This window comes from Sminthopsis crassicaudata, chromosome 5 (assembly GCF_048593235.1).
Source record: "Sminthopsis crassicaudata isolate SCR6 chromosome 5, ASM4859323v1, whole genome shotgun sequence".
In the NCBI taxonomy this organism is placed as follows: domain Eukaryota; kingdom Metazoa; phylum Chordata; class Mammalia; order Dasyuromorphia; family Dasyuridae; genus Sminthopsis; species Sminthopsis crassicaudata.
Window position 1 is genome coordinate 303,463,874 of NC_133621.1, and position 23,770 is coordinate 303,487,643.

Below are 23,770 nucleotides of genomic sequence, written 5' to 3' on the forward strand. Positions count from 1 at the left end.
AAGTGAAATCAATCCCCTGTCAATCACAGCTGGCACTGGGGAGCCATTGGCTGAGACAAGTATTCCACTCCTCCACCGGCTGCTGTCTTGGGCAGTGCCCATTCCGAGGTGCCAGCTGAGCTACCCAGTGGAGGCGGTGACTTAACTCTCTCCTCCTCTTTTCTCTCTCTGCCAGGTGCTGGAAGATAACGGAATGCCTATGGATGATGAACAGTTTGGTCTGCTGGTTAAAAAAATAGGATATAAAAATGAAGGACTGAGTTATCTTGATTTTGCATCCGGATTTGAAGGTAGCTAAACGTAAGATGCAAATGTTGCCTGAAACAATCTTGAAGGAACAGCTGTTAACACCCTTTGTCCCGCAGCCATCCCTCGGACTCTGAGCTGGAGCTTGTGAGCCATCGGTCGCCGGGTAGCGCTAGCGTTCGCAAAGGGCACATGCTTCCAGGCTGAGCTCCCGAGGACAGTCAGTGCCATGATTGTCCAAAGGATACTGTTGGAGTTGCCACAGACCCTAAGCTTGAGCTTGGGTGAATGAATGACCAATGTGACCAATCACTCACTCTACCACAAATGTTTAGCAAGTTCCCATTTACATTTTACTGGGGGAGATTATATTTTCACATGTACATGAATGTAAAATGTTGACTATAACGTAAACTAAGACCAAGTAACTTCAGAAGAGGCTACTACTTACTTGGCTACTGGGAAGCGCGAGAGGTGGCCCTTGAATCGGGCCTTGAAAGGTCTAAAGATTCTACAAGGGGGAGGCTAGAAAGTGTGCGTTCCAGGAATAGGGGACAACTTGTATAAAGCTATGAATTCCAAAGCTGAAGGAACATCCTGTGTGTGGAATAGCATTTGGGCTGGACCATGGAACGGCAGGACTGCTGTGGTTCAGGATGTGCCGTAATTTCACCCGCATCCTCCCAGGGGCACTCACTTAATCTAACCACATTTGGATTTAAAAAAATATTCAGATGATGGTCTTTGAGGGAAGTGATCAGGTCCTGACTTGAGTGAGATCTGCACCCAGTTAAACCAAATTAAGATTAACAAAACTATAAGTGCAGAATGTTAAATTCACAGTTTCCTACAGATTTAAAGATTCCCCTCCACCCTGGATTCCATAAATCAAGGCTTGCTATTCATAGGCTAGCAGATCTGGAGCTGGAAGGAACATCATAGGCCGTTTGGTCCAATTCCCTCATTTTGACAGAAAAGGAAACTGAGGTCCCGGAAATGAAATGTCATGATTTGGAGTGTTGAAGGAGCTTAGAGAATGTCTGAGGATAGATTCAGATTGGAAACCCTCAGTTTTACAGAGGGAGTTGATGAGGCTGAGGGGAAAGGATTTTCCATGTAAAGCCCACTTCCTACTGTGCTCCTGGACCTTGTTCTTTAGTCTGTCATCTTACGGCAGCATCAATGCTTGGCCCACCCAGCTGTTTGCTCCCTTCCACCATTTTTGTCTGGTCCTTGGTTCTGATGCTCTCTCTAGAGACAGATGGATGAAGATTTCCTCCCAAATGTAATGGGGTCCAGAGCAAGGGGGAGTGGCTGCTTGCATGCTCCTGAACCTGTGTTCATGGGCTTTTCTCCAGCATCCTGTGATATTCCAGTTAGAGAAGGTGCTCTTGGGAAGAGCTCCAAAGATGGTATAAATATTAGCTTGAGGATTTTTCAATTTCATTGTGATGTAAGCGACAGAGCTCAAGGACTGACAAACATAAGCTGTTTGGGAGTGGGAGCAGCCAGATCCTATGGGGAGGGAGCTGTAAGGCCTGGGGATGTCTGCCCCCAGAGGGTCAGGAGCTGAGCAGTGTCAGGGCGAGAGCCCCAGCTGTTCGGCAGTATGAGGCCTTGACCTCCCTAGGGAGGTGGGCCCCCTGAGGGCACTCTCAGCATATCCCATCCTTGCTGTCAGTCTCCGGGTCTCACCCATCCTGGTTATTCCTCTGTCATAATGACGTCCCATGCTGATGGGCACCTGCCTCCCACACTTAGTCCATTGGGTAGCACTTTTCCATTTCTTTACCTGTAGGATCAGATGTTGGCGTCCATGGGCCCTGAGGTCCCTTTTAGCTACGAGATCTATGTCCTCGAGTGCTGGGGGTGGATCGCGAAAGCTTCTCTGTAGGATTCAGGAGGCCTGAGCTGTGGCATCCCAGGAGGGGGCTGGACTGGATGGAGACCACCCTACCACTTGGCAGCGAAGGAGACTCTGACCCAAACCCAGGGCTCTTCCACTGGAGGTTTTGTGACCCGTTAGCCAGATCCCTCATAGCTGTAAACTGTGAACAAGCCTAGCTCCAACCCATTATGGAGTTGGGCTACCCCAGATGGTTTAAAAAATATGTTGATAACTGATGCCATGTGATGTAGTTACTTGCATTTTGTTTTTATGCATTTAAGAGCGTGATTCTGAGAAGGGAGCTCTATGGGTTTTTCCACTTCCCATGTTAGATGATTTCTATAAGGTTCCTCCCAGCTCAAACATTTCAGTAAAGATCCAAACTAAATTGCCTAAGAAGTGTTTAACAGGCATCTATTAAGCATCTACTGTAAGTACTGGGGATATAACCCCCCCCCAAAAGAAATAGCCTTTGCTCTCCAGGAGCTTATATTCCATTGAAGGGAAACCACACGAATATAGATGAGAAAATACAAATAAATAGGAAATATGGTCAAATATTATGGGGGCCATCAGGCAGAAGTTTGGTACTAGAGGAAGGCCACAGGGGGGAGGGAGTAACTTATTTTTGACCAGTGTCCCCCACTGCATGGATAGGCTTGGGGGTCCCCACCCTGATGGACTCCTGTACAATCAGAGCAAATATGGTGGGCTTGGGTCCAAAAACATCAAGCAGGGGCCTTCTGACCTTTGGCCTTTTCTAATTTCTTTAATAGCTTCAGATGCGAAACCCAATGGACTAGAGTCTCCGGGGACCCCGGCAGTGCCCGCTTCTCTTACTCCAAAGACTAGTTTTGAGAGTCATTTTACAAGTGCTGAAGAGTGCCTGAAGATTTTCCCTAAGAAGATTAAGGAAATATACGGGGTAAAGAGAGCCCAGATGAGCCCTTTGTCCCTCTGCTTTCTCTGCCCTTCCCCTTCTTCCTGGAAGTCCTGCTCTGTCCATGAACAATATGTCCATGAAACTCACAGTTTCATCTCACATAATAATGAGAACAGTGGATTGTAAACCTTCAGGTGCTCTATATCTTCAGTGGTACCCCAGGGCCAAGCTGAGTAGGGACTGGGGAGGTGTGAAAGGGCAGCAAATCTGTGTGTCCACCTCCCCCAGACTCAGCCAAGCTGAAATCTGCAGCTGGATCTCCTGCACCCCTTCTTCTGTCCCACTGCCCCTCTGAAGGGAAGGACCAGTTGGTGGGGCCCCCCATTCCCATCTCCCGAGTCCAGTTCTCTCCTCCTTCCATCATCACCTCATGATTCAGCTTTCATTAGATTTTCAGAGGGGAGAGGAGGGCAGTGGGCAGAGGAGCCCCTCCCTGGGACCCTGCTCAGTGTTCTCTTAAGCCCCTCCAAAATACATTCCTTCCGTATTGCCCTGGAAGCAGAGTTCTACAAATAACCCCCTCCCCCCCCAAATCAAGGACAAACCCATGAGAAAGCTAAGATGACTTGTGAAGGACTACACAGGAATTGAGAGGCCGAGTCAGCATTTGAATCCAGGAGGTCTGGTGTCTACCATTGTGCCACACTGCTTCCTTGGCATCTAATGAGCAAGAGGCAGCATGGCATAGGGGAGACCTGGATCTGGCTTTGTGACTCTGGATAAGTCACCTACCACCCCATGACCTGTAGACTTCTAGTCCCTACTGCCAATCTGCATTGGTGGAGGGAGTAATCATTCTTGGAGTATCCCATGCTAATTCTTTCAAAGGTCCAGGAAAAAAAGAAAAACAAAAGATTCATTTTCTGGCCTTAGCTTAGGTCATTTCTACGTTTTCCAGGGCTCCCTCGGTGACCAGACAGCTATCTCTAGCTCTTTGGCCACAGGTTCTCTTCAGAACTGACCTCTGGGAATATCTCAGGAGGTAGAAGGATCTGGTGAAAAGAACATCAGCGAATGAAATAATTCATGCAAATTCCATTTCTGCTACTTATGTCTGTGTGACCATAAGCCAGTTGAGCCATCCCTGTGGGCTTCCTTTTCCCCATCTTTAGAAGGGGGATATTATTGCTTACTGTTTAATCTCATATAATTGTGAGACAGCACATTGTAAATGGAAAGATGATTATTTTTAACACGTTTTATTGCATTCTTTGCTTGGATGCCCTTTCCATTTTGACAACCTTCTTGTATTTCATATAGTAAAAAAAGAGAAAAAGTTTAGAAAAACAAACCAACACCTCAGCCAAATCTGATATTGTATGCACTGTTCCACACTCGTAGTTCCCCATCTTTTCAAAGAAGGGGGTGGAGAGAAACATCCTTATATTCTTCTTTGGGGTCAAGCTTGGGTTTTATCCTTTCCTAGCACTTGTTTTTGATTTCTCTCTATGTGTTCCTCTTTTCATTCACATGACTTTAACCATTATTTATGTGTTTTCCAGTTCTGCACACTTCACTTGGATCAGTTCATAAAAGCTTTCCCATATTTCTCTGTAGTCATCTGTTCATTGTTTCATAAAGCACATTAATGGAGCTTTTCCCCACCTGCTAGACTTCTAGTTTGTTAGCAGTTCTGCTCCCTTTACTTTGCATCATTTCATTTAAGATTTTTCATGTTTCTCTTAATCTTTTGTTATATGAGGAATGGTGCGAGGTAATGTAGTGGTATTCCCTCTTCTCAACTGGGAATTTTTTCATCCTGGAACTTTCTGTTTTATCAATTTTTTTTTATCAGAGATCATCATTTCTTTAATAGAGAAAAGACTGTTGGGTCCATTGGTCTTAATTTTTTTTTAAATATAATTTTTTTGGAGTGAATATTTTAGCATTTGATTAAACACTTAGGTAGTCCTATTTTTAGAACTTTATTTTATTAAAAAAGAATAGAAAAAAGGAAAAGAACACAAAATAGAACATTACCAAGTTCCCGGCAGAACATCAAGGAAGATTCAAAATATATAACAATAAATTACAAATTCAAGAAAGGATATATAATGGGAAATTACATTCATAAATGTCCACCTTTTCTTTGCTTCTTTGTAGGTTATTCTTTTGTTCTCTGCTATATACAATTTTTTTTACTTTATTCTTTTTTTCTCCTTTTCATTCCCCTCCACCTCCACCTCAAGTAGACTATACAGATATGTTATGTACATAAATACATAAATAGATATTTACATAGATATACATAACACACCCACATCCATACCCACATATCTCTCTGTGTGTGTGTATATAACATACATATACACATATATATTCCCACCAACCCACTCACACATCTATACACACATATACATAGAGCAATATACATACATATCTACATGTAGTCAGACACACATACACACATATGTATATATACATGCACACATCTATTCACATGTAAACATGTATACAAAACAATATCTCCATGGCTGAGACACATTATGTAGATTTTTCTCTTAATTGAATCTTTTAAGTTTTTCCTGTGTGTGCTAACTCTTTCTTCTTCTCTAAATCTGCTCTTTAATTTGCCTTGCTATTACTTAACTTCCCCTTTTGTCTTCTTCCCCCACTTTGCTTCCCCCTCTGTGTATCCCTCCACCTTGTTTTTTTACACATTTTGGAGGGTGCTATAATCTTTATGGTATATATGTAGTGTTGCCTATTTAACACATTCCCAATTGAGTAGGTTTTTAAAACTACAAGTCATTTTCCCCACCTCTGATGCTTCTGTGTCTATTCTTCCTCTGCACCTCCCTGGTATAACATAATTACTTTTTTTTACCTTTTTCTGGGTGATTTTTAAAGTCTACTCAACTCTGCCCCAAGATTTCTTTTGAGCTACCCAATTGCTGATGTCAATCTTAAGCATATGGTATACATTTCCATTTAGAAAACATGCTATTTGTCTGTGTTAAGTTCCTTGAAACTGATCTTTGATATTGGCTCTTATGTGTTAAATTTTCTATTGAATCTGGGTTTGGTTGAAAGTCCTGAAAAAAATCTATAAGTTTGTTGAATGTCCATTTTTTTCATTCAATGTTATGGATAGTTTTGCTGGATATGATATTTTTGGCCACAGCCCTAGTTCTTTTGATTGCCCTGTGGTCTTATTGTGGCTGCTGAAAAGTCCTGTACAATTCTAATGGTAGCTCAAGCATATTTAAATTGCTTTTTTTTCTTGTTTCTTGCAAAATTTTCTCTTTGATATGGAGATTTAAGAAATTTGACAATAATATTCCTATGTGTTTTCCACAAAGGATCTCCTTGAGGTGGTGAGTGGTGCATTTTCTCTTTTTCTCTTTTTCTCTCATGTTCTATCACCCCAGGACAATTTTCTTGGAGTTATTTCATGCATTATTTTGTCAATGTTCTTTTTTTGGTCACAACTTTCAGTTAGTCCAATTATTCTTGTATTTTCTCTTCTTGATTTGTTTCCCAGATCTGTTGTTTTTCTTATAAGATGTTTCACATTCTGTTCTATTTTTTCATTCTTTCTGTTTTGTTATTTCTTGGTCTCTTATAGTTGAACTGGCTTCTCTTTGCACAATTATGATTTTCAAAGAGTTATTTTTGCCTTTAAGACTCTGGATCTCCCTTTCTAATTGGTTAACTTTTTTATAATCTTGTTTTTCTTGGATGGTTTTTATTTTTTTCCTTAGTCTCATTTGATTTTTAAATTCTTTTTTTGAGTTCTTCTATAAATTCTCTCTGGGCAGGGAGCCATTTGACATTACTCTTTGGAGTAGAAGAAACTTTTTTTTTTACTTTAGTGTCCTCTTCTGAAGCTGAACCATAGTCTTCCCTATTCTCACAGTAAATTTCTGTGGTTGGGTTCTTTTTTCTTTGATGGGTTATCTTTTTTTAAAATGAGAAGTATTAGTATAAGCACCTCTAATTGTGGAGTTGGGCAGATGATATCTCCAGATTCACTTCAACTCTCTCCTCTGATCTGGAACCCCAAACCAAAAGTTTCCCCCTCCTGCAAATGTCCATAACCAGAAGCATCCCTGACCCACTGCCTCTGCACTCCTGGTAGGTTGGTTCCTTCTCCCCTCCAGGCCATTTCTGCAGCACATCTGGGTTTGGTGTTTCTCTTCAGCCAGGTTCCCTCAGTCTTCCTGGATTCAGACCCTGGATTCCAGACACAATCCAGGACGTGAAAGTCACCATCCAGCTAGCCCCAGGTCCCCATTGGTGTTTCTGAGGAGCTAGCCTGGAAGTGTGTGGGGTTTGTTGTTGTTGTTGTTGTTTGTGCTTTGATAGAACCAATCCTATTGCATTGTGGGCTTGAATAATCTTTGAATTGCTCTACTTCTCCTTATTCATAGATCCTGTCATATCTCTAACTAAGTCACTGTTATGGAAACACGAATAATGTCAATTTTTAAAAAAATACAGAACTAACAATAATAGAGAAATGAAATGTAAAGTTTGACTCAAAAATCAGTCCTCAGCTTACAGAAAACTAAAGTCAGTGAATGTGGCTACATTCATCAGTCTACTTTCATCAACATTAGATATTCTGAGTTAACCTAGTGTCAGCAGAAACATTACATATACGATTATTGCTGTCACTACATCAAATTATTTCTTTTTCCAAATAGCTTGTATATGATTGCAAAAATTTGTGTTTTATTTTATTATTTATTTATTTTTTGCTGAGGCAATTGGGGTTAAGTGACTTGCTGAGGGTCACACTTAGATAGGAAGTGTTAAAATTCTGAGGCTAGATTTGAACTCAGATCCTCCTGACTTCAGGGCTAGTCCTCTGTCCACTATACCAACTAGCTGCTCCCAATTTGTTTTATTTTGCTTTTTGGAGTACCTGCCCTATGTAGCATTTACATACAGGTCAAAGGTTATTAGCAATTTTGACACTTTTGTCACTTTATTTGTATAATTCCAAATTATTTTCCAAAATTTTCAGCTCTACCAACAATGTATAAGTGTGCCTATTTTCCCACAACCCCTTTAACATTAACTGTTCTCATCTTTTGTCATCTTCAATTTTCTGGTGTGTGATAAAGTCTCAGAGCTTTTTGATTTATATTTCTCATATCATTAGTGTTCTGAAACAATCTTTCAAATAGTTTTCAATAGTTTCTGATTTTTCTATTTATTCATATATTTTCACCACTTAGCCAATGGAGACTAGCTTTTATTTTTATATATTTGTGTTAATTCTCTCTATCTCTATTACATATACATATATATAGCCCATGTAATATAATATCTTGCTATTCTCTACAGAGATATTTAATGCAAAGATGTTTTCCTTTGTTGTCTGATCTTCATTGATTTTGCTCATTTAAAAGCTGTTCAATTTAATCATAATTATCAATTATATCTTTTCTGATGACTTTTCATTTCTTGTCTGGTTAGTAATTCTCATCCTGACTGCTGGAAGTACCTGATCCAGTTAGTATTCTCCATGTTGAGTTTATTAGAATATATGGTATAATATGGGGGTTTAAACCCACTTTCTGTCAAATTGCTTTCTTAATTTTCCCAGAAGTTCTTATCTCATAGGAATTCCTTCCTTAAGTCTCAGGTTTTTAGAACACTGAGTTATTAAATTCAATTGTTTCTGCATATAAAAATCAGAACGAGAAAGAAACCAGGTTCCTCTAAACCCACTGTTCTTTTGGTTACTTCATTGATGATAGAAGCACCATCTTGATTTAAAGCAAAGTTCTAAGAAATAATACGTTTTATTTTTTAAAAGGATGCCTACTCTGCCTTTTATAAGACGGACACAAACCATGATGGCATCATTAACATGGCCGACTTTAGAACATTGTTGCATCACATGCTGATCACTCTGAAAGATGAGGAGTTCTTGCGACTACTTGATGCAATGAATTTGAAGCCAGGTTTAACACTCAATTACCGAGAGTTTCGGAATTTGTGTGAAAAGAAACAGTTCAGAAAAGATGACCCTCCACAAAGGCTTATCAGGTAAAAAGAAACTCATAGGGAAGGAGGACAGAGGACTATGTCTTTCTGCTTTTACATTAGGAGCAGACTTAACACAGAATGTGCTAGCTATGGTCATAAAAGGAGGAGGACAAAAGAGTTGCCTTACAGAGGGGACTGCTAATCTGTATCAGGACTACTAGAATGTGCTTAGAACAGGGGAGGTCAGAACTGGGATGGAGCTTAGAACAGGGGAAGTCAGGGTTGGGAAGGAGCTTAGAACAGGGGAGGTCAGAACTGGGAGGGAGCTTAGAACAGGGGAAGTCAGAGCTGGGAGGGAGCTTAGAACAAGGAATGTCAGGGCTGGGAGGGAGCTTAGAACAGGGGAGGTCAGAACTGGGAGGGAGCTTAGAACAGGGGAAGTCAGGGCTGGGAGGGAGCTTAGAACAGGGGGATATCAGAGCTGGGAGGGAGCTTAGAATGGCAGATTCCCAACCAGAAGCTTAGAACACAGAATCAGCCCTAATTAGGAATTTGGTTTAGTGTGGCCCAAGGCATGACCATATAACCAGTCCTTTGTACAGCTGGAGAGTGTGTGTGTGGGGGACAAGCCATGGAAACAGAATGTGAGGAATTTGAAAAAGGGATAGAAAAAATGGTGACCCAAGCATGAGTTGATTGGGAAGGAGGGAGAGTGACCAGAAGAGGCCTATAAATAGCAGCAAAAAGCATCTGGACAAGATGGAGGGAACTAAAAAGAAATGAGTGATTGGGCAATGTTGGTATTGACAATGGCTATGGATGAGGGGAAAGGATCTTGTGTGTGCCCTTTGTGTCTGGGGCAGGAGAGTGGCAGTAGCCCGTGTGGCAAGGGGACTTTGAGATGTGGGATCTTTAGAGGGAAAACAGGTCTTAGGGGTACAAGAAGATGAAAGGAAAAAGAAAAAAAATGTGAACTGGTGGGAAGCTCCAGAGGTTCAGTGGGAAGGGAAAGAACTAGGGCTAGCACCTGAGTCTTGAGGGAAGAGAAGAATCCCGATGGGAGGGAGCACAGTAAGGCATGGAGAATGCCCAGGAACAAGTGACAGAGGAGACCATGGGCAAAACTCATGGGCAGTCCAGCAGTGGGGGGTTGTGATGTAGAGAAACTGAGTGGGGTGGATACCAGCTCATGGAGGGCCTTCACTGCCATGCCCCAAGGGAGGGCTTGCTTGGATTTGTTCATAGTTCATAAGGAGCCACTGGTAAGGAGTCATTTTTGAGCAGGAGGATGACACAATTTGATCTTGTTTCTTCTTAGAATCTTTTAATAGCTGTTTTAATGGCGGGTTAGAGGGAGAAAGGCTGATGCCATGGAGACTAGCGTTACTTGGTTTTGGGAGTTATCCAAGTAAGAGGTGGCAAGGGACTAAGTGAGGGTGGTAGACGTGAGTGGAGAGGAGGGGAGAAATACAGGAAGCATTGTGCCTGCAGGATAGGCTTGCGTTTAATGCTCCTTTTCTGTGAGGTTGTATAAAACTTAAGTCTGAGCCCCGTACCAGACATTTTCCTCCTCCTTCCCCCCAGAACCCAGTGTTGAGCACAGAATGGTGAGAAAAGTGCTCATTGTGGGCACAAAATATACCAAGTGGAAGGCAAAGATGGCTTACATGCATTATTACCTTTAATTTACATGTTTAATTTACAAAACGGTTGTGGGCATTTTGATAAGACCACGCACTTTCTGATGACTGAGGCAATATTATGTGGCTTGTGTGACATCTGATGGAAATGTGGATTTTGAGTTTCTTGACCTAAATTTGAGGCATATTAGTACATGAGCAGATGCTGATAAGAGGCAGGGCAAGCCAGATGAAAAGGCAAGGAATTGGAGGGTTGATGCTTCCATGAGAGACTGCATATAATTCAAAATCCACAGCTATGAAATCAGCAGAGGCAGGGAGAGCGATGGGAGCAGAAGAGGACACAAGGAGCTGCTCTGAACTGAGACCAGCTAAGGAGACAGAGGGACAGACCCTCATGGGTGAGAGGAGTGGATCTGACCAAGGGAGAGCCCTGCTGCTGGGAGTAGAATAGAGATGCCGAGCTGATTAGAAGAAGGATGCTTGGCCTTTTATCACCATTAATGCTTGATGGAGAAGTCCCTCATGGCCCTGCCTGCATTCCCCTTTATGGCCTGCTATAGCTTGAGAAAGACGACCTGAAGAGCTTTCCAGGAGCCTTTAGGAAGCCAATTTCCACCAAACGATGCTTTTCACTCGGGACATGACCTAGAGAGCAGACTGACCTGGGAAGCTCTATGTGGCCCCAAAGACTAAAGTGAATTCACCAAAAGCCCCTATTTCTGCATAGTGTCTCACAGTGGATTTATTTTGGCAGGAGGAGAGACATGACGTTGCCATTGCCTGGGAGGTGATGTGGAGGCTGCCATTTCCCAAAAAGGTTGGGCACATCTAAGCCCTCGGCCCGGGCCATGGTCAGCACATGGATCTCCCAATCTCACAGGCTCGTGGACACTCTGCCCTTTGGTGGAAGTGTGTGATCCTGGTTAGTTAGGATGTTATTGTCCCGTTGCCTTTCATAATGAGTGTTTCTTGATTAGAATTGTTAGGATTATGTTCCTAGGGAAGAATACTCATGGTGTGAGGCCCAATGAAATCTGGCAAGTGGATGTGACCCATTATAAATCTTTTGGTCATCTGTCTTTTATCCATGTTGTGGTAGACACCTTTTCAGGATTCACTTTTGCAATGCCAACAGCAAAAGAGACAGCTGAGTGGTCACTGAATTCCTTATCCAAGCATTTGCAATTATGGGTGTGCCACAAGAAATAAAAACAGATAATGGACCTGCATAGACTTCTAAACATTTTGCACACTTTTGTGCACAGTATAAGATTTTACACACCACTGGCATACCTTTTAATCCTCAAGACACTCCTCCAAAAACAAAAGAAAGGGGGAGCTTCAGGTAACCCTAGAGAACTTCTAAATTTAGTTCTCTATACCATTAATTTTAAAATTTTTGACAAAGATGCACTGGCTCCAGCAGACAGGTTTTATAACCCACCAGAAGGGCAGTGTCCAGTACGAGCAACTCCACTGTCTTTAGATAATTGCCAAGTGATGTGGAGAGACCCAGAAAGTGGTGAATGGAAGGGACCAGATAGGTTAACTGCTTGGGGGAGAGCGTTTGCTTGTATTTCTTCAGATGGAGAAGGAATCAGATGGGTGCCAACAAGTCGTTTTCACCTTGTCATCAGAGAGAGACAGAAAAAGAGAAAAACCTGGAAACAAAGGAGAAGACCTAAGAACAAAATCTGCAGGAATCATTGGATTCCTTAACACAAGATAAGACTGTTAAAGGACTTGAAAACCAGCAGGAATTATTGGATTCCTTGAGATGAAAAATTGTTGATGAGACTATTGCAGGACTTCAAAACTTGTAGGAATTAATGGATTCCTGGCACATGGACTAATGGACAATGGATTCCTTTTGGACTATTTCTAGGACTTATGGATATGTTCCTCATGTGTTATGTTACTATGTATTTATATAATTTATGTAATTATGTATATTGATGGATTTATGTATACTTGTTTCAAGGTCATGACCACCCTATGCTCTAAATCAAAAAAAAGGGGGAGGTGTTAGGATTATTACAAGGTGCTACGTCAGTTGTCTGGTTCTTAACAATTCTCTAGTTCAGAGTTCACACCTTTAAAGGAGTTCAAACCTTTAAAGGAGTTTATACCTTTAGGGAATGAGTGGTGTCCCTGGGCAGTTTGTTTAAATGAGAAGCACCAATAAAAGGCTCAGGAGCTCCTGCCCCACCTAGGGTTTCCTGAGGACTTTAAGGGGGGAAAAGTGTAGCCCAGTGGCTGCCCCTTTGGGGGACTGCTTGCTTGACCTTCCAGCACAAGTGCGGGTTGGGGTGCCAACCTTCAACCCATCCCAAGGACAAGGGAGCCCAGAAGAGTCAGGGTGGAGGGGTGCTCCCATGCCATTGTTGGATGGTGGCAATGATGTCCTGACATTGCATGTCATCTCCCTCCCAACACATCACTTTAGAGAGGAGGGCCCTGGATTGTGAGGGAGGAGGACCTGCACTTGGGTCCTGCCCGGGCCCTCCCTAGCTGGGCCTCCAAGCCTGTCACCTCAGCAGTACCCCAGATCTCATCTCCCTTCTCTCATCATTTTTTTTGGCCACCTCATTCCCAGGGTCCCTTTTGTGGGTGTAGGGGCTGGGTTATCAACTCCAGAGGGACCTCTGGTACCAGACTCATTGGCATCCACCCTTGGGCTTGTGGGGGCTGGAGGTGCTCCATGAGAGCCTGCTTCTGTAGAGGCAAAGGCAAGGAGGGGTGTTAGGAGCCCAGGCACAGCATGGGCAAAGATGGAATAGCCTGCAGTGGGTCTGAGAAGGACTTTCTACCCCCAGCACAGGGGAAGCGCGAGGAGAGCAGCATGTTCATCACTGTGCCTGGCATCCTCAAAGGACACGGACAGACAGATTTTAAAGTCATCTCTAGTCACATGGGAAAACGCTCTAAATCACTATGGAATAGGGAAATGAAAACTAAACAACTCTGAGATACCACTGCACACCTGTCAGATCGGCTAAGATGGCAGGAAAAGATAATGATGAATGTTGGAGGGGATGTGGGAAAACTGGAACACTGATGCATTGTTGGTGGAACTGTGAACTGATCCAACCATTCTGGAGAGCAATCTGGAAAGTTCTCTACTGGGTCTGTATCCCAGGAAATCATAAAGGAGGGAAAAAGACCCACATGTGCTAAAAGGTTTGTAGCGGCTCTTTTTGTGGTAGCAAAGAATTGAAAAATGAGTAGATGCCCATCACTTGGGGAATGGCTGAAGAAGTTGTAGCATATGAAGGTAATAGAATAATATTGTTATAAAAATGATGAACAAGTTTAGAATGGTCTGGAAAAATTTCAATGAACTGATGCTGAATGAAACAAGCAAAACAAGCAGAACCAGGAACACACTGTATACAGTCACAGCAAGAATGGGAGATGATCAGCTATGAAAGACTTGGTGGTTCTCAGGTTCTGTGATCCAAAGAAATCCCAATAGATTTTGGACAGAAAATGCCACCTGCAACCAGAGAAAGAACTATGGAGATTGAATGTAAATCAACACATGCTAGGTTCACTTTTTCTTTCTTTTTCTTCTGTTTTTCTCTCTCATGATTTTTCTCTTTTGTTCTTGTTTTTCTCCCAACATGATTCATAAAGAAATGTGTATTAAAAATTAATGTAGATATAATCAGAATATTAGCATCTGAGGAAGGAGGGACTGAGCATGAAGACCCAGAGGCAGGGAGACTCTGGAAGGATGCCACGGGATTGGATGGGCAGGAAGAGTCAGAGCTGGCCTGGTGCTCCTGGAGCAGGATTCAGGGCCAAAGGTGGCTTTGGAGCTCCCCTATCTCGTTTAATTTTTTTGAAAGTGATGTACTTGTCCTCGCTCACATACCTAGGAAGCATGAGCCAGGATTTGAACCCCCAATCTGCCCCTGCCCCTGGGAGGAAGTGAAGTATCTATCACCTTCATTGGGCAGCATTCTGTGGTTCGGGGGTGTGAAGTACCCAGAGAGCAGTGTGGGCCAGAGTCAGAATTTGAATCCAGTTCTCTGGCTCCCCTTTTCCCCCTGGCGAGTGCAGTGGGTGTCAATGCAGTGCCTGTGAAACCGTATCAAGCCCGAGGGAGATCATGTGGCCATAGTGGGGCATGCCCTCTGGCTCCAGTCCAGCTACTCGGGGAGAAAAGTGGGCGCTTCAGGTCTCTTGCTGAGACATTTTGTTATTGTCGTGGTTGGTTTTCACTGGGAATAAATGAGCTCTGTTTTGAGGGGCTGCAAGAGAGCTGAACAGCATCCGTCTGAAAATAAATGAGGACAAAGAAAATTTAGAAAGACTCTCCAAACACGCAGCTGGGGAAACAAGAATTAAGTTAGACCAGATGTGAAATAGCAGACGCAAAACCGCGGCTTTGACACCGAGGGGAGGGGGTCCCTGAAAGGGGGGTTGGCTAGGCCCCTGGGAGCTTCGTGATCTCCTTTCATTGAAAACACACTGATTTATCATTTATTTTCCCTTCCCAAGGCCCAAGCCCAAGACCACAGATTCAGAGCTGGCTTGTGATCAGGCTCATAACTACCTGGTCTCGGAAGCAAAGAACAGGTGGTTTGACTTGTCTAAGGTAAGAAGAAGGGCGTGTTCTCTAAGGCAAAGAGAGTCTCTTTCCCGTGATTCCGGCAGGGATCACAGCTCCAATGGCAGGGCAGGGACCCTCATTGTGCCGAGACAATCCCGACCCGGCTGACATCTGCACCCCAGCTTGGCAGGGTCTGCTGCGGCCCCCCAGGCCAAAGTGGTGGGGACACGTGCTTACCAGTGGCGTGCTCAACATCTTGGGTGGGCAAGTAATTCTCTGTAGGAGTTTGTGGTTGGGGATGCCCAGAGAGGTGGGTGCTGGACAAAGTTACGGATTTGGAAGGTCTGGGTTCAAACCCTACCCCAGACACTCACTAGGTGATGGGACAAGATACTTCACCTCTTTGTCCCTCAGTTTTCCCATCTGTAAAATGGAGAGAATAATACCCCCCCCACACACATACTTCATGAGGTGGTTGGGAGCTTGTAGTAAATGTTTGCAGACCATGTGCCGGCTGTTTTTTTTTAGCACAGCTGCATTGGGCACAATTAGGTTGCCCTGGAAAAGGTTTCCAAAGCTCCAAGGCAAACAGAATGATGGAGGGCCCCTCTAAGAGAGAGGTATGGCAGCACATTCATTAAGTGCCTAATGTTTGCTCTGCTTTCTCTGTGGGGGAGGAGCACCCCGAGAATTCTGTAAATCGTTTGTGTCGTTCTGGTCCTTGGGGTGTCCAGGGCTGTTGGGGGCTGCAGTTGGCTGGATGACAGCCCTCCTCTCTGTTCCCTTTCTGGAGAGCTGCAAATCTGGAGATTTAATCAGCCTTGTTAAAATAAGGAATTCTTTCTTTAGTATGGGCCCCATGATCCATGTGGTCCCATCTGTGGCTGCTTTATAAAATTTATGTTAAACAGGAGTCGGCAGGACCGTCATCAGGGCTCGGAGCCCCCGGGATCGAGGCAGGACGTTCGCTCCCTGCCCTGATCTGTTACTTCCGGGGAACCTGCAGCCTTTGAACGATAAGGAGAAATTCAGGGTGGGGGGAGGGAGTCAGTATTGATTAGACACTAGGCTTTGTACCAAGGCTTTGCAGGTGACCTCATTAGAGATGATTCTGGGAACATTTGGGTAAAGAACAAGTGAGCCAGCTTGGAGTGAGGTGGAGATTGGGGGAACGTTGGGCAATTTATGGGAGCTTTCCTCAGGCCTTGGAGAGGCAGGAGTTCCTGTGGCTTCAGCCAAGTCTTCTCTGAGGATTCGGGGGGGGGGGGGGGGGAGGGAGGGAGGTGAAGGCCCCCCCCCAGGAGACCTGGAGAGGGGCAATGGCTGCTCCCCACAATGCCTGGAGAGGAGCAATGGCTGCTTCCCACAATGCCTAGAGAGGGGCAATGGCCACTCCCCAGGATGTCTGGAGGGCGGCAACAGATGCTCCCCAGTCTCAAAACACCCTTGTCTTTCTTTTCTCTCCTCTTGCCCTAATTCTTTCTGGATCAGTTTGCTAATTAAGGCGTGGGAGCAGATCTGGAGAAGGTTGACCCCACTGTTGCTGCTCCTCCTTCTTCCTCTCAGTCTTTTAGAAGGCTGGGCTGTGACCCAGTTCTGCTCAAAGATGGACCCTCATTGCCCTCTAGGTTGAGAGGGAGGCTCATCCATCTGAAGTAGACATCTCAAGATCTCACTCAAATCCTTATTATAGAGGATCAGGAAAAGCCCCATGGAAAAGGGAGTCCTCATGCTGGACTTTAAAGGGAACTGGAGATTTGGGAAGTGAACAGGAGGAGGGAGAACATTCTGGACAGGAACAGCCTGGGCAAAGGCTTGGAGGCAAGAGGGAAGTGTCTTGTGTGGGGAACAGTTTGGCTGGGAGCTCACGTGCAGGAGGAGGAATAAATAAGTCTAGAAAGATAGACTGTTGGGAGGGAACATACTTTACAGGCCAGACTCAAATTAGAATAATCATGTAAATTATAAGTGCTTAACATATAAAATATTTACATAATGTCAACCCAACAAATATTTAAGTTCTTAATGCGTGTAAGAGCTCAGGCCTGTAAGCTGCAGGGCAGTGGCTGAAATGTGTTGATGGAAGGACTTTTCTAACCTGGAGTTCCCCATCTACTTGTCCCCCCCCAAAAAAAAAGGCGCGAGACCCCATTGGTACAAACTCACCGATGAAGCAGTTGTTGGCTCCGAGGGGATGCTCTGGTGTCTCACCTAAAGCCCAGCTTCTTAAACCGTGGGTTGTGACCACGTGTAACTGAGTGGGCTCCCAGAGCAACGGTCACCTCTCTAGCCTCTCAACGCATCTCTTCTTAGGAAAGGGAGAATGGGGGGCAGGAAGCAGCAGAGAGGGTCTTCTGGGTCATGACTAAAGGCACAAGTACAAAGCTGGCTCATTGCTAGCCCTTCTATCAGCTGCTTTCTTCTCTCGGGATGGCGGATGAACAGGGGAAGGGGAGAAAGGGAGAAACATGGGTAAGTTAAAAGAAAAGACTAGAAGGGAGGGAGAGGGAGGAGGTCGATCGGCTCCTTGGAAACATCTTATTCTGAATTTGTCTGTGAGGCTTAGAGTGTCAGAGAGTCAGCATAAGGTTCAAAAAAGCTGCAGTCATAGAAATTTAGAACCAGAAGGGAAAAATCAAGCCTTCATTGAGTGCCAGCTATGTGCCAGGCACTGCTCTGGGTGCTGTGCGAAGGATGAACCAATCCCTCCTCACGAGGGCCTTATGTTCTAAAGAGGGAGATGCAGAGATACATGTAAATGTCTACAGTATAATAACACTATTACTAAAACACAAATACATAGGGTGGTGCAATACAAGATAGGGAGGACACTAGACACGGAGGGGTGGGGATTGTGGAGCGACCACGCGGGTGTGCTGGAGCTGGGTGGTAAGGGAAGAGAAGGACTCTGAGGTGAGGGAGGAGGTCCTTGCAGCAGGAGGGGTAGCCACGCAAGGGTGCAGGGGTGGGAGATGGGGTATGTGTAAAAAACAGCAAGAGACCTGCCTCTTTTTGCCACAAGATCCCCCCTCCCTGGCCCCGAATCGAGTATCTGCTGAACTGAACTTCAGTCAGACACAGGGAACTGAAACTTGGAACAGTTTCCGTGGAAGTGTTTCGTTGACTTAGCTGTTGAAATAGCCGAGATTGGCTCCTACGCCCTCGGTGTGAATCTTCCAGAGCATTTACCAGCCAAATGGAAAATTCTCCACTTCGCCTCAGATGGCAATTTCCATTTTCGTCGCCTTGATTTTGGGAGCTGAAATGTCCCGGCATACCCTTCAAAGGGGGGACAATAGTCATGGCAGCTAGAGCTACCGGACCTTGAGGTCCAAGCCCACCTTGTTTTATAGCCAAGGAAACTGAATTTCAACAACTGAATTCTCATATCCGGCTAGTAAGTGCCCGAGGCAGAATTTGAACCCAGATTTCAGATTAGAACTGAATTTCCAGAACTGAATTCACATTCTCCTGCTAGTAAGTGCCCGAGGCAGAATTTGAACCCAGATTTCAGATTAGAACTGAATTTCCAGAACTGAAGTCACATTCTCCTGTGAGCAAGTGCCCGAGGCAGAATTTGAACCCAGATTTCAGATTAGAACTGAATTTCCAGAACTGAATTCACATTCTCCTGTGAGCAAGTGCCCGAGGCAGAATTTGAACCCAGATTTCAGATTAGAACTGAATTTCCAAGAATTGAATTCACATTCTCCTGTGAGCAAGTGCCCGAGGCAGAATTTGAACCCAGATTTCAGATTAGAACTGAATTTCCAGAACTGAAGTCACATTCTCCTGTGAGCAAGTGCCCGAGGCAGAATTTGAACCCAGATTTCAGATTAGAACTGAATTTCCAGAACTGAATTCACATTCTCCTGCTAGTAAGTGCCCGAGGCAGAATTTGAACCCAGATTTCAGATTAGAACTGAATTTCCAGAACTGAATTCACATTCTCCTGCTAGTAAGTGCCCGAGGCAGAATTTGAACCCAGATTTCAGATTAGAACTGAATTTCCAGAACTGAATTCACATTCTCCTGCTAGTAAGTGCCCGAGGCAGAATTTGAACCCAGATTTCAGATTAGAACTGAATTTCCAGAACTGAATTCACATTCTCCTGTGAGCAAGTGCCCGAGGCAGAATTTGAACCCAGATTTCAGATTAGAACTGAATTTCCAGAACTGAAGTCACATTCTCCTGTGAGCAAGTGCCCGAGGCAGAATTTGAACCCAGATTTCAGATTAGAACTGAATTTCCAGAACTGAATTCACATTCTCCTGTGAGCAAGTGCCCGAGGCAGAATTTGAACCCAGATTTCAGATTAGAACTGAATTTCCAGAACTGAATTCACATTCTCCTGTGAGCAAGTGCCCGAGGCAGAATTTGAACCCAGATTTCAGATTAGAACTGAATTTCCAGAACTGAATTCACATTCTCCTGTGAGCAAGTGCCCGAGGCAGAATTTGAACCCAGATTTCAGATTAGAACTGAATTTCCAGAACTGAATTCACATTCTCCTGTGAGCAAGTGCCCGAGGCAGAATTTGAACCCAGATTTCAGATTAGAACTGAATTTCCAGAACTGAAGTCACATTCTCCTGTGAGCAAGTGCCCGAGGCAGAATTTGAACCCAGATTTCAGATTAGAACTGAATTTCCAGAACTGAATTCACATTCTCCTGTGAGCAAGTGCCCGAGGCAGAATTTGAACCCAGATTTCAGATTAGAACTGAATTTCCAGAACTGAATTCACATTCTCCTGTGAGCAAGTGCCCGAGGCAGAATTTGAACCCAGATTTCAGATTAGAACTGAATTTCCAGAACTGAATTCACATTCTCCTGTGAGCAAGTGCCCGAGGCAGAATTTGAACCCAGATTTCAGATTAGAACTGAATTTCCAGAACTGAATTCACATTCTCCTGTGAGCAAGTGCCCGAGGCAGAATTTGAACCCAGATTTCAGATTAGAACTGAATTTCCAAGAATTGAATTCACATTCTCCTGTGAGCAAGTGCCCGAGGCAGAATTTGAACCCAGATTTCAGATTAGAACTGAATTTCCAGAACTGAATTCACATTCTCCTGCTAGTAAGTGCCCGAGGCAGAATTTGAACCCAGATTTCAGATTAGAACTGAATTTCCAGAACTGAAGTCACATTCTCCTGTGAGCAAGTGCCCGAGGCAGAATTTGAACCCAGATTTCAGATTAGAACTGAATTTCCAGAACTGAAGTCACATTCTCCTGTGAGCAAGTGCCCGAGGCAGAATTGGAACCCAGATTTCTTTGTGCACTTTCCATAATTCTCCTCCTACTTTTCTGTGAATTTACGGCGCTCCTAATTTGAAGTCTTAATGCACTGAGGGGAGACCCTTCTGGAAGTGAGAGACTTTTGCCACTCTCAGGGCATTTGGGAAAGTCAAGCAGCATTCACTTCTTATTAAAGATATTGAATAAAGCAAAAGTAATTTTAGTCTTCCTTACTCATGCAGTAACTATACTCCCCAACTTGCAAATGGGCCATGTTCCAAAAATTAATTTGCAAGTTGGTTGTTGGGAACTTGGAACTCACTTTCCCATAGAAACAACATTATAAATAGCGGCTAAGCCCCCAGGTTGATCCCGAAAGGTCCACGTTATAAGTAGAAGGGAGGGCAGCATGGTTTGGTAGGAAGAATGCAGAATTGGTAGTCATCTTCTGTTCTCCGGAGGTTATTGGGTCCAAGTTTCACAGCCCTACCACACCCTGGAAAAATGAACCCAAAAACTTGTCCGCTCTCTTAAGATGGCATGGAGCTCCCGAGGTCATTTCGCCTGCCCTGTGGATCATATGTGAATCCCTCTACAGAATACCCAAGGGACCATGCAGCTGCTGCAGGGACAGGTAGTGAGCTCACCAGCTGCCTGGAACTGCCCACTCTCCCCCTGAGCAGCTATGGTGAGGAGGCAGCTCATGCAGATACTTTACCCCTCTCCCCATTGCTCTGAGCTCTGCCCTCAGAACCACGAAATCTTAGTTTTGTAGTCATAGAATCATGAAATCGTAAAGTCCTGGGGTCAGAATCATGAAGCAGGAATCCGTCTAAGCTCTTTCCTGGGTTTCCTTCCATGAAGGTAACAGTCATCATGGCCAGGCAAATACCTTGCTTATTAACATGGAGCTCCCCATGTACCCAGCACCCCCAACCACCCCAAGCCCAGGAGGCCTGCCCTCAGAGAGTGCTCCTTCTCATGGAGTCCAAAGTGATGGGCAGAGGAGATGCAAGCCAATCTTAGAAGGGAAAACAGGAGCCCCTGTGTCAGGTCTGTGCCTCCCCACCCAGAAGAGCAGTAGACCCTTCTCCCTTCCCCCTCTCCCTTTCTCCTTTCCCACCCATTGATACAGGCAACCGTATTGCCCAGTGGTTGATAGGGCCATGGGCTTGGAGTCATTAATCTCACCTCAGTCTTTTACTATGGGACCCTTAGAACATTCAGTGTTTTAAGCTGTCTCCCAGCTCCACGAGTTTGTGAGTGCTAGTTATCATTAGCCCCATTTTGTGGATGAGAAAACCAAGATAAAATGGTTCCCAGCAAATCCAAGCTTGGATTTCTCAGTAATTCTTGCCTTATTCACTTCACAGGATTGGGAGAAAATGTCTTTTAAAAATTGTAAGAGCCAGAGGACTAGGAGGTGGGGTTACGATCTGTCAGCTGTGGGCACTCTGAGCTGCAAATTATTTTCTTGTAATGAGATTTGAGTCGTTCAAGATTTCATTTTTCTTTCTTTTTGACCATGGCCACTCCAGGCAACCATTAAAACATGACGCCTTTTTTGTGTTGTCTGTTCACGAGAATAAAAGGAAAGGAGCCAGACCTACCTCTCATCCCCCAATGGTGAGAAGGAAAAGCAGGGGAGGGATGGGGGCTCCAACCCCAGCCTGGAGCTCAGAGGACCTGATTTCCAGTCCCACTCAGGGCACTGGCTTGCTGCGTGTTCTCTCTCTGGGCCTACAGATAATGTGAATATTTTTGCTTTTCTTTTATAACTTAGCACACTGGTTGATATGAAGTAAGTGCTTTATGCATGCCAACTACCAGCATCTTGGACTATGCTTAATCTTCAGTTGTTGACTACCTCGTTTTTAAAATAGGAACAAGTCTATTTTGATTGTAGAGAACTTGGGATGACCATTTTGATGAAGGGATGTTGAATTGGTGGGGGGCATCCGTTTCCAGAAATTGGCTATGAAAGTGACTTGTTTTGACTTTACATCTTGGTATTTTTTTCAACTGAAAAGCATAAGTGGGTCCAGTATCAAAAAGACTAAACAGAGAAGAATGTATTAGTTTCAGAACCATGGAACTTTAGAGTCTTGGGGTCTCAACCATGGAATCTTAGAGTCTTGGGGTCTCAGAACCATGGAATCTTAGAGTCTTGGGGTCTCAGAACCATGGAATCTTAGAGTCTTAGGGTCTCAGAACCATGGAATCTTAGAGTCTTGGGGTCTCAGAACCATGGAATCTTAGAGTCTTAGGGTCTCAGAACCATGGAATCTTAGAGTCTTGGGGTCTCAGAACCATGGAATCTTAGAGTCTTGGGGTCTCAGAACCATGGAATCTTAGAGTCTTAGGGTCTCAGAACCATGGAATCTTAGAGTCTTGGGGTCTCAGAACCATGGAATCTTAGAGTCTTGGGGTCTCAGAACCATGGAATCTTAGAGTCTTGGAATCGCAGCACCACCGAATCAGAATCTTGGGGTCCTAGAACCATAGAGTGTTGGACTTGGAAGACCCTTAAAACCCTTAAAACATAAACATGCTTTAAATTGTTCCTAAAGTTTGTTCTTAACAATGACAAAGAAAGTAGATACATATTTTGCCTGATATGCATTTACATTTCTATTTCTCTGAAAAGAAATTCTGAATCTTCCTTTTTTTTTTTTTTTTTTTGAGTTCTGACTTAATCCCTTTTTTGTGTATGTTGCAGAATTTTCTAGAAACTGATAGCGAGGGCAACGGGATTTTGCGACGAAAGGATATACGGAATGCTCTGTTTGGATTCGACATTCCCATCACACCAAGAGAATTTGAAAAGCTCTGGGCGAGGTAAGCAGATCCTCATCCTAGTTCTCTGCCATTCTGTTTCAGGCAATCTGTCACTGCAGCGAATGAGTATCTTCAGCTTTTCCTCCAAAGCATCAGGGAGCTAGAGATAGTCATAGCTCCAGATAGATTTGGGACAGATGTGTGATTCCCTGGTTTATGGAATTATGACTGAGAAAAGCTTCCTCCACTTATGCAGATAGTGGACACCTTCTTGTCACACACACGGGATGTGTGTCCTGATTTAAAGAGAAACCTCCTGTGGGCTACGGGTCTCTTTCAAATAGACATAGCCCCAGTATGAAGGCCTTAAGCAGTGCTAGTTGTCTGAAGAAAAATGATATGGAGACAAGAACCCAGGAAGTCAGTATACCTGTGCTCGAGCTCCCAGCAAGCACAGGTATACTGACTTCCTGGGTTCTTGTCTTTGGGGATCAGCTGCTCTGGTCTCATTCTCTTGAAGGAGAAACTGAGT

The 23,770-nt window shown here is 44.2% G+C and overlaps 1 protein-coding gene across 6 annotated transcripts in view; it reads left to right on the forward strand.

Moving 5' to 3' along the window:
• EFCAB6 (EF-hand calcium binding domain 6) overlaps window positions 1-23,770 on the forward strand; it is a 202,197-nt gene that overhangs the window by 125,992 nt on the left and 52,435 nt on the right. For all 6 annotated transcript variants that reach the window (XM_074271902.1, XM_074271905.1, XM_074271907.1 and 3 more), the window contains 5 exons: window positions 176-290; window positions 2,911-3,059; window positions 8,848-9,080; window positions 15,170-15,266; window positions 23,180-23,298. In XM_074271902.1, the coding sequence (XP_074128003.1) occupies window positions 176-290; window positions 2,911-3,059; window positions 8,848-9,080; window positions 15,170-15,266; window positions 23,180-23,298 (713 nt within the window). The remainder of the gene's footprint in view (window positions 1-175; window positions 291-2,910; window positions 3,060-8,847; window positions 9,081-15,169; window positions 15,267-23,179; window positions 23,299-23,770) is intronic.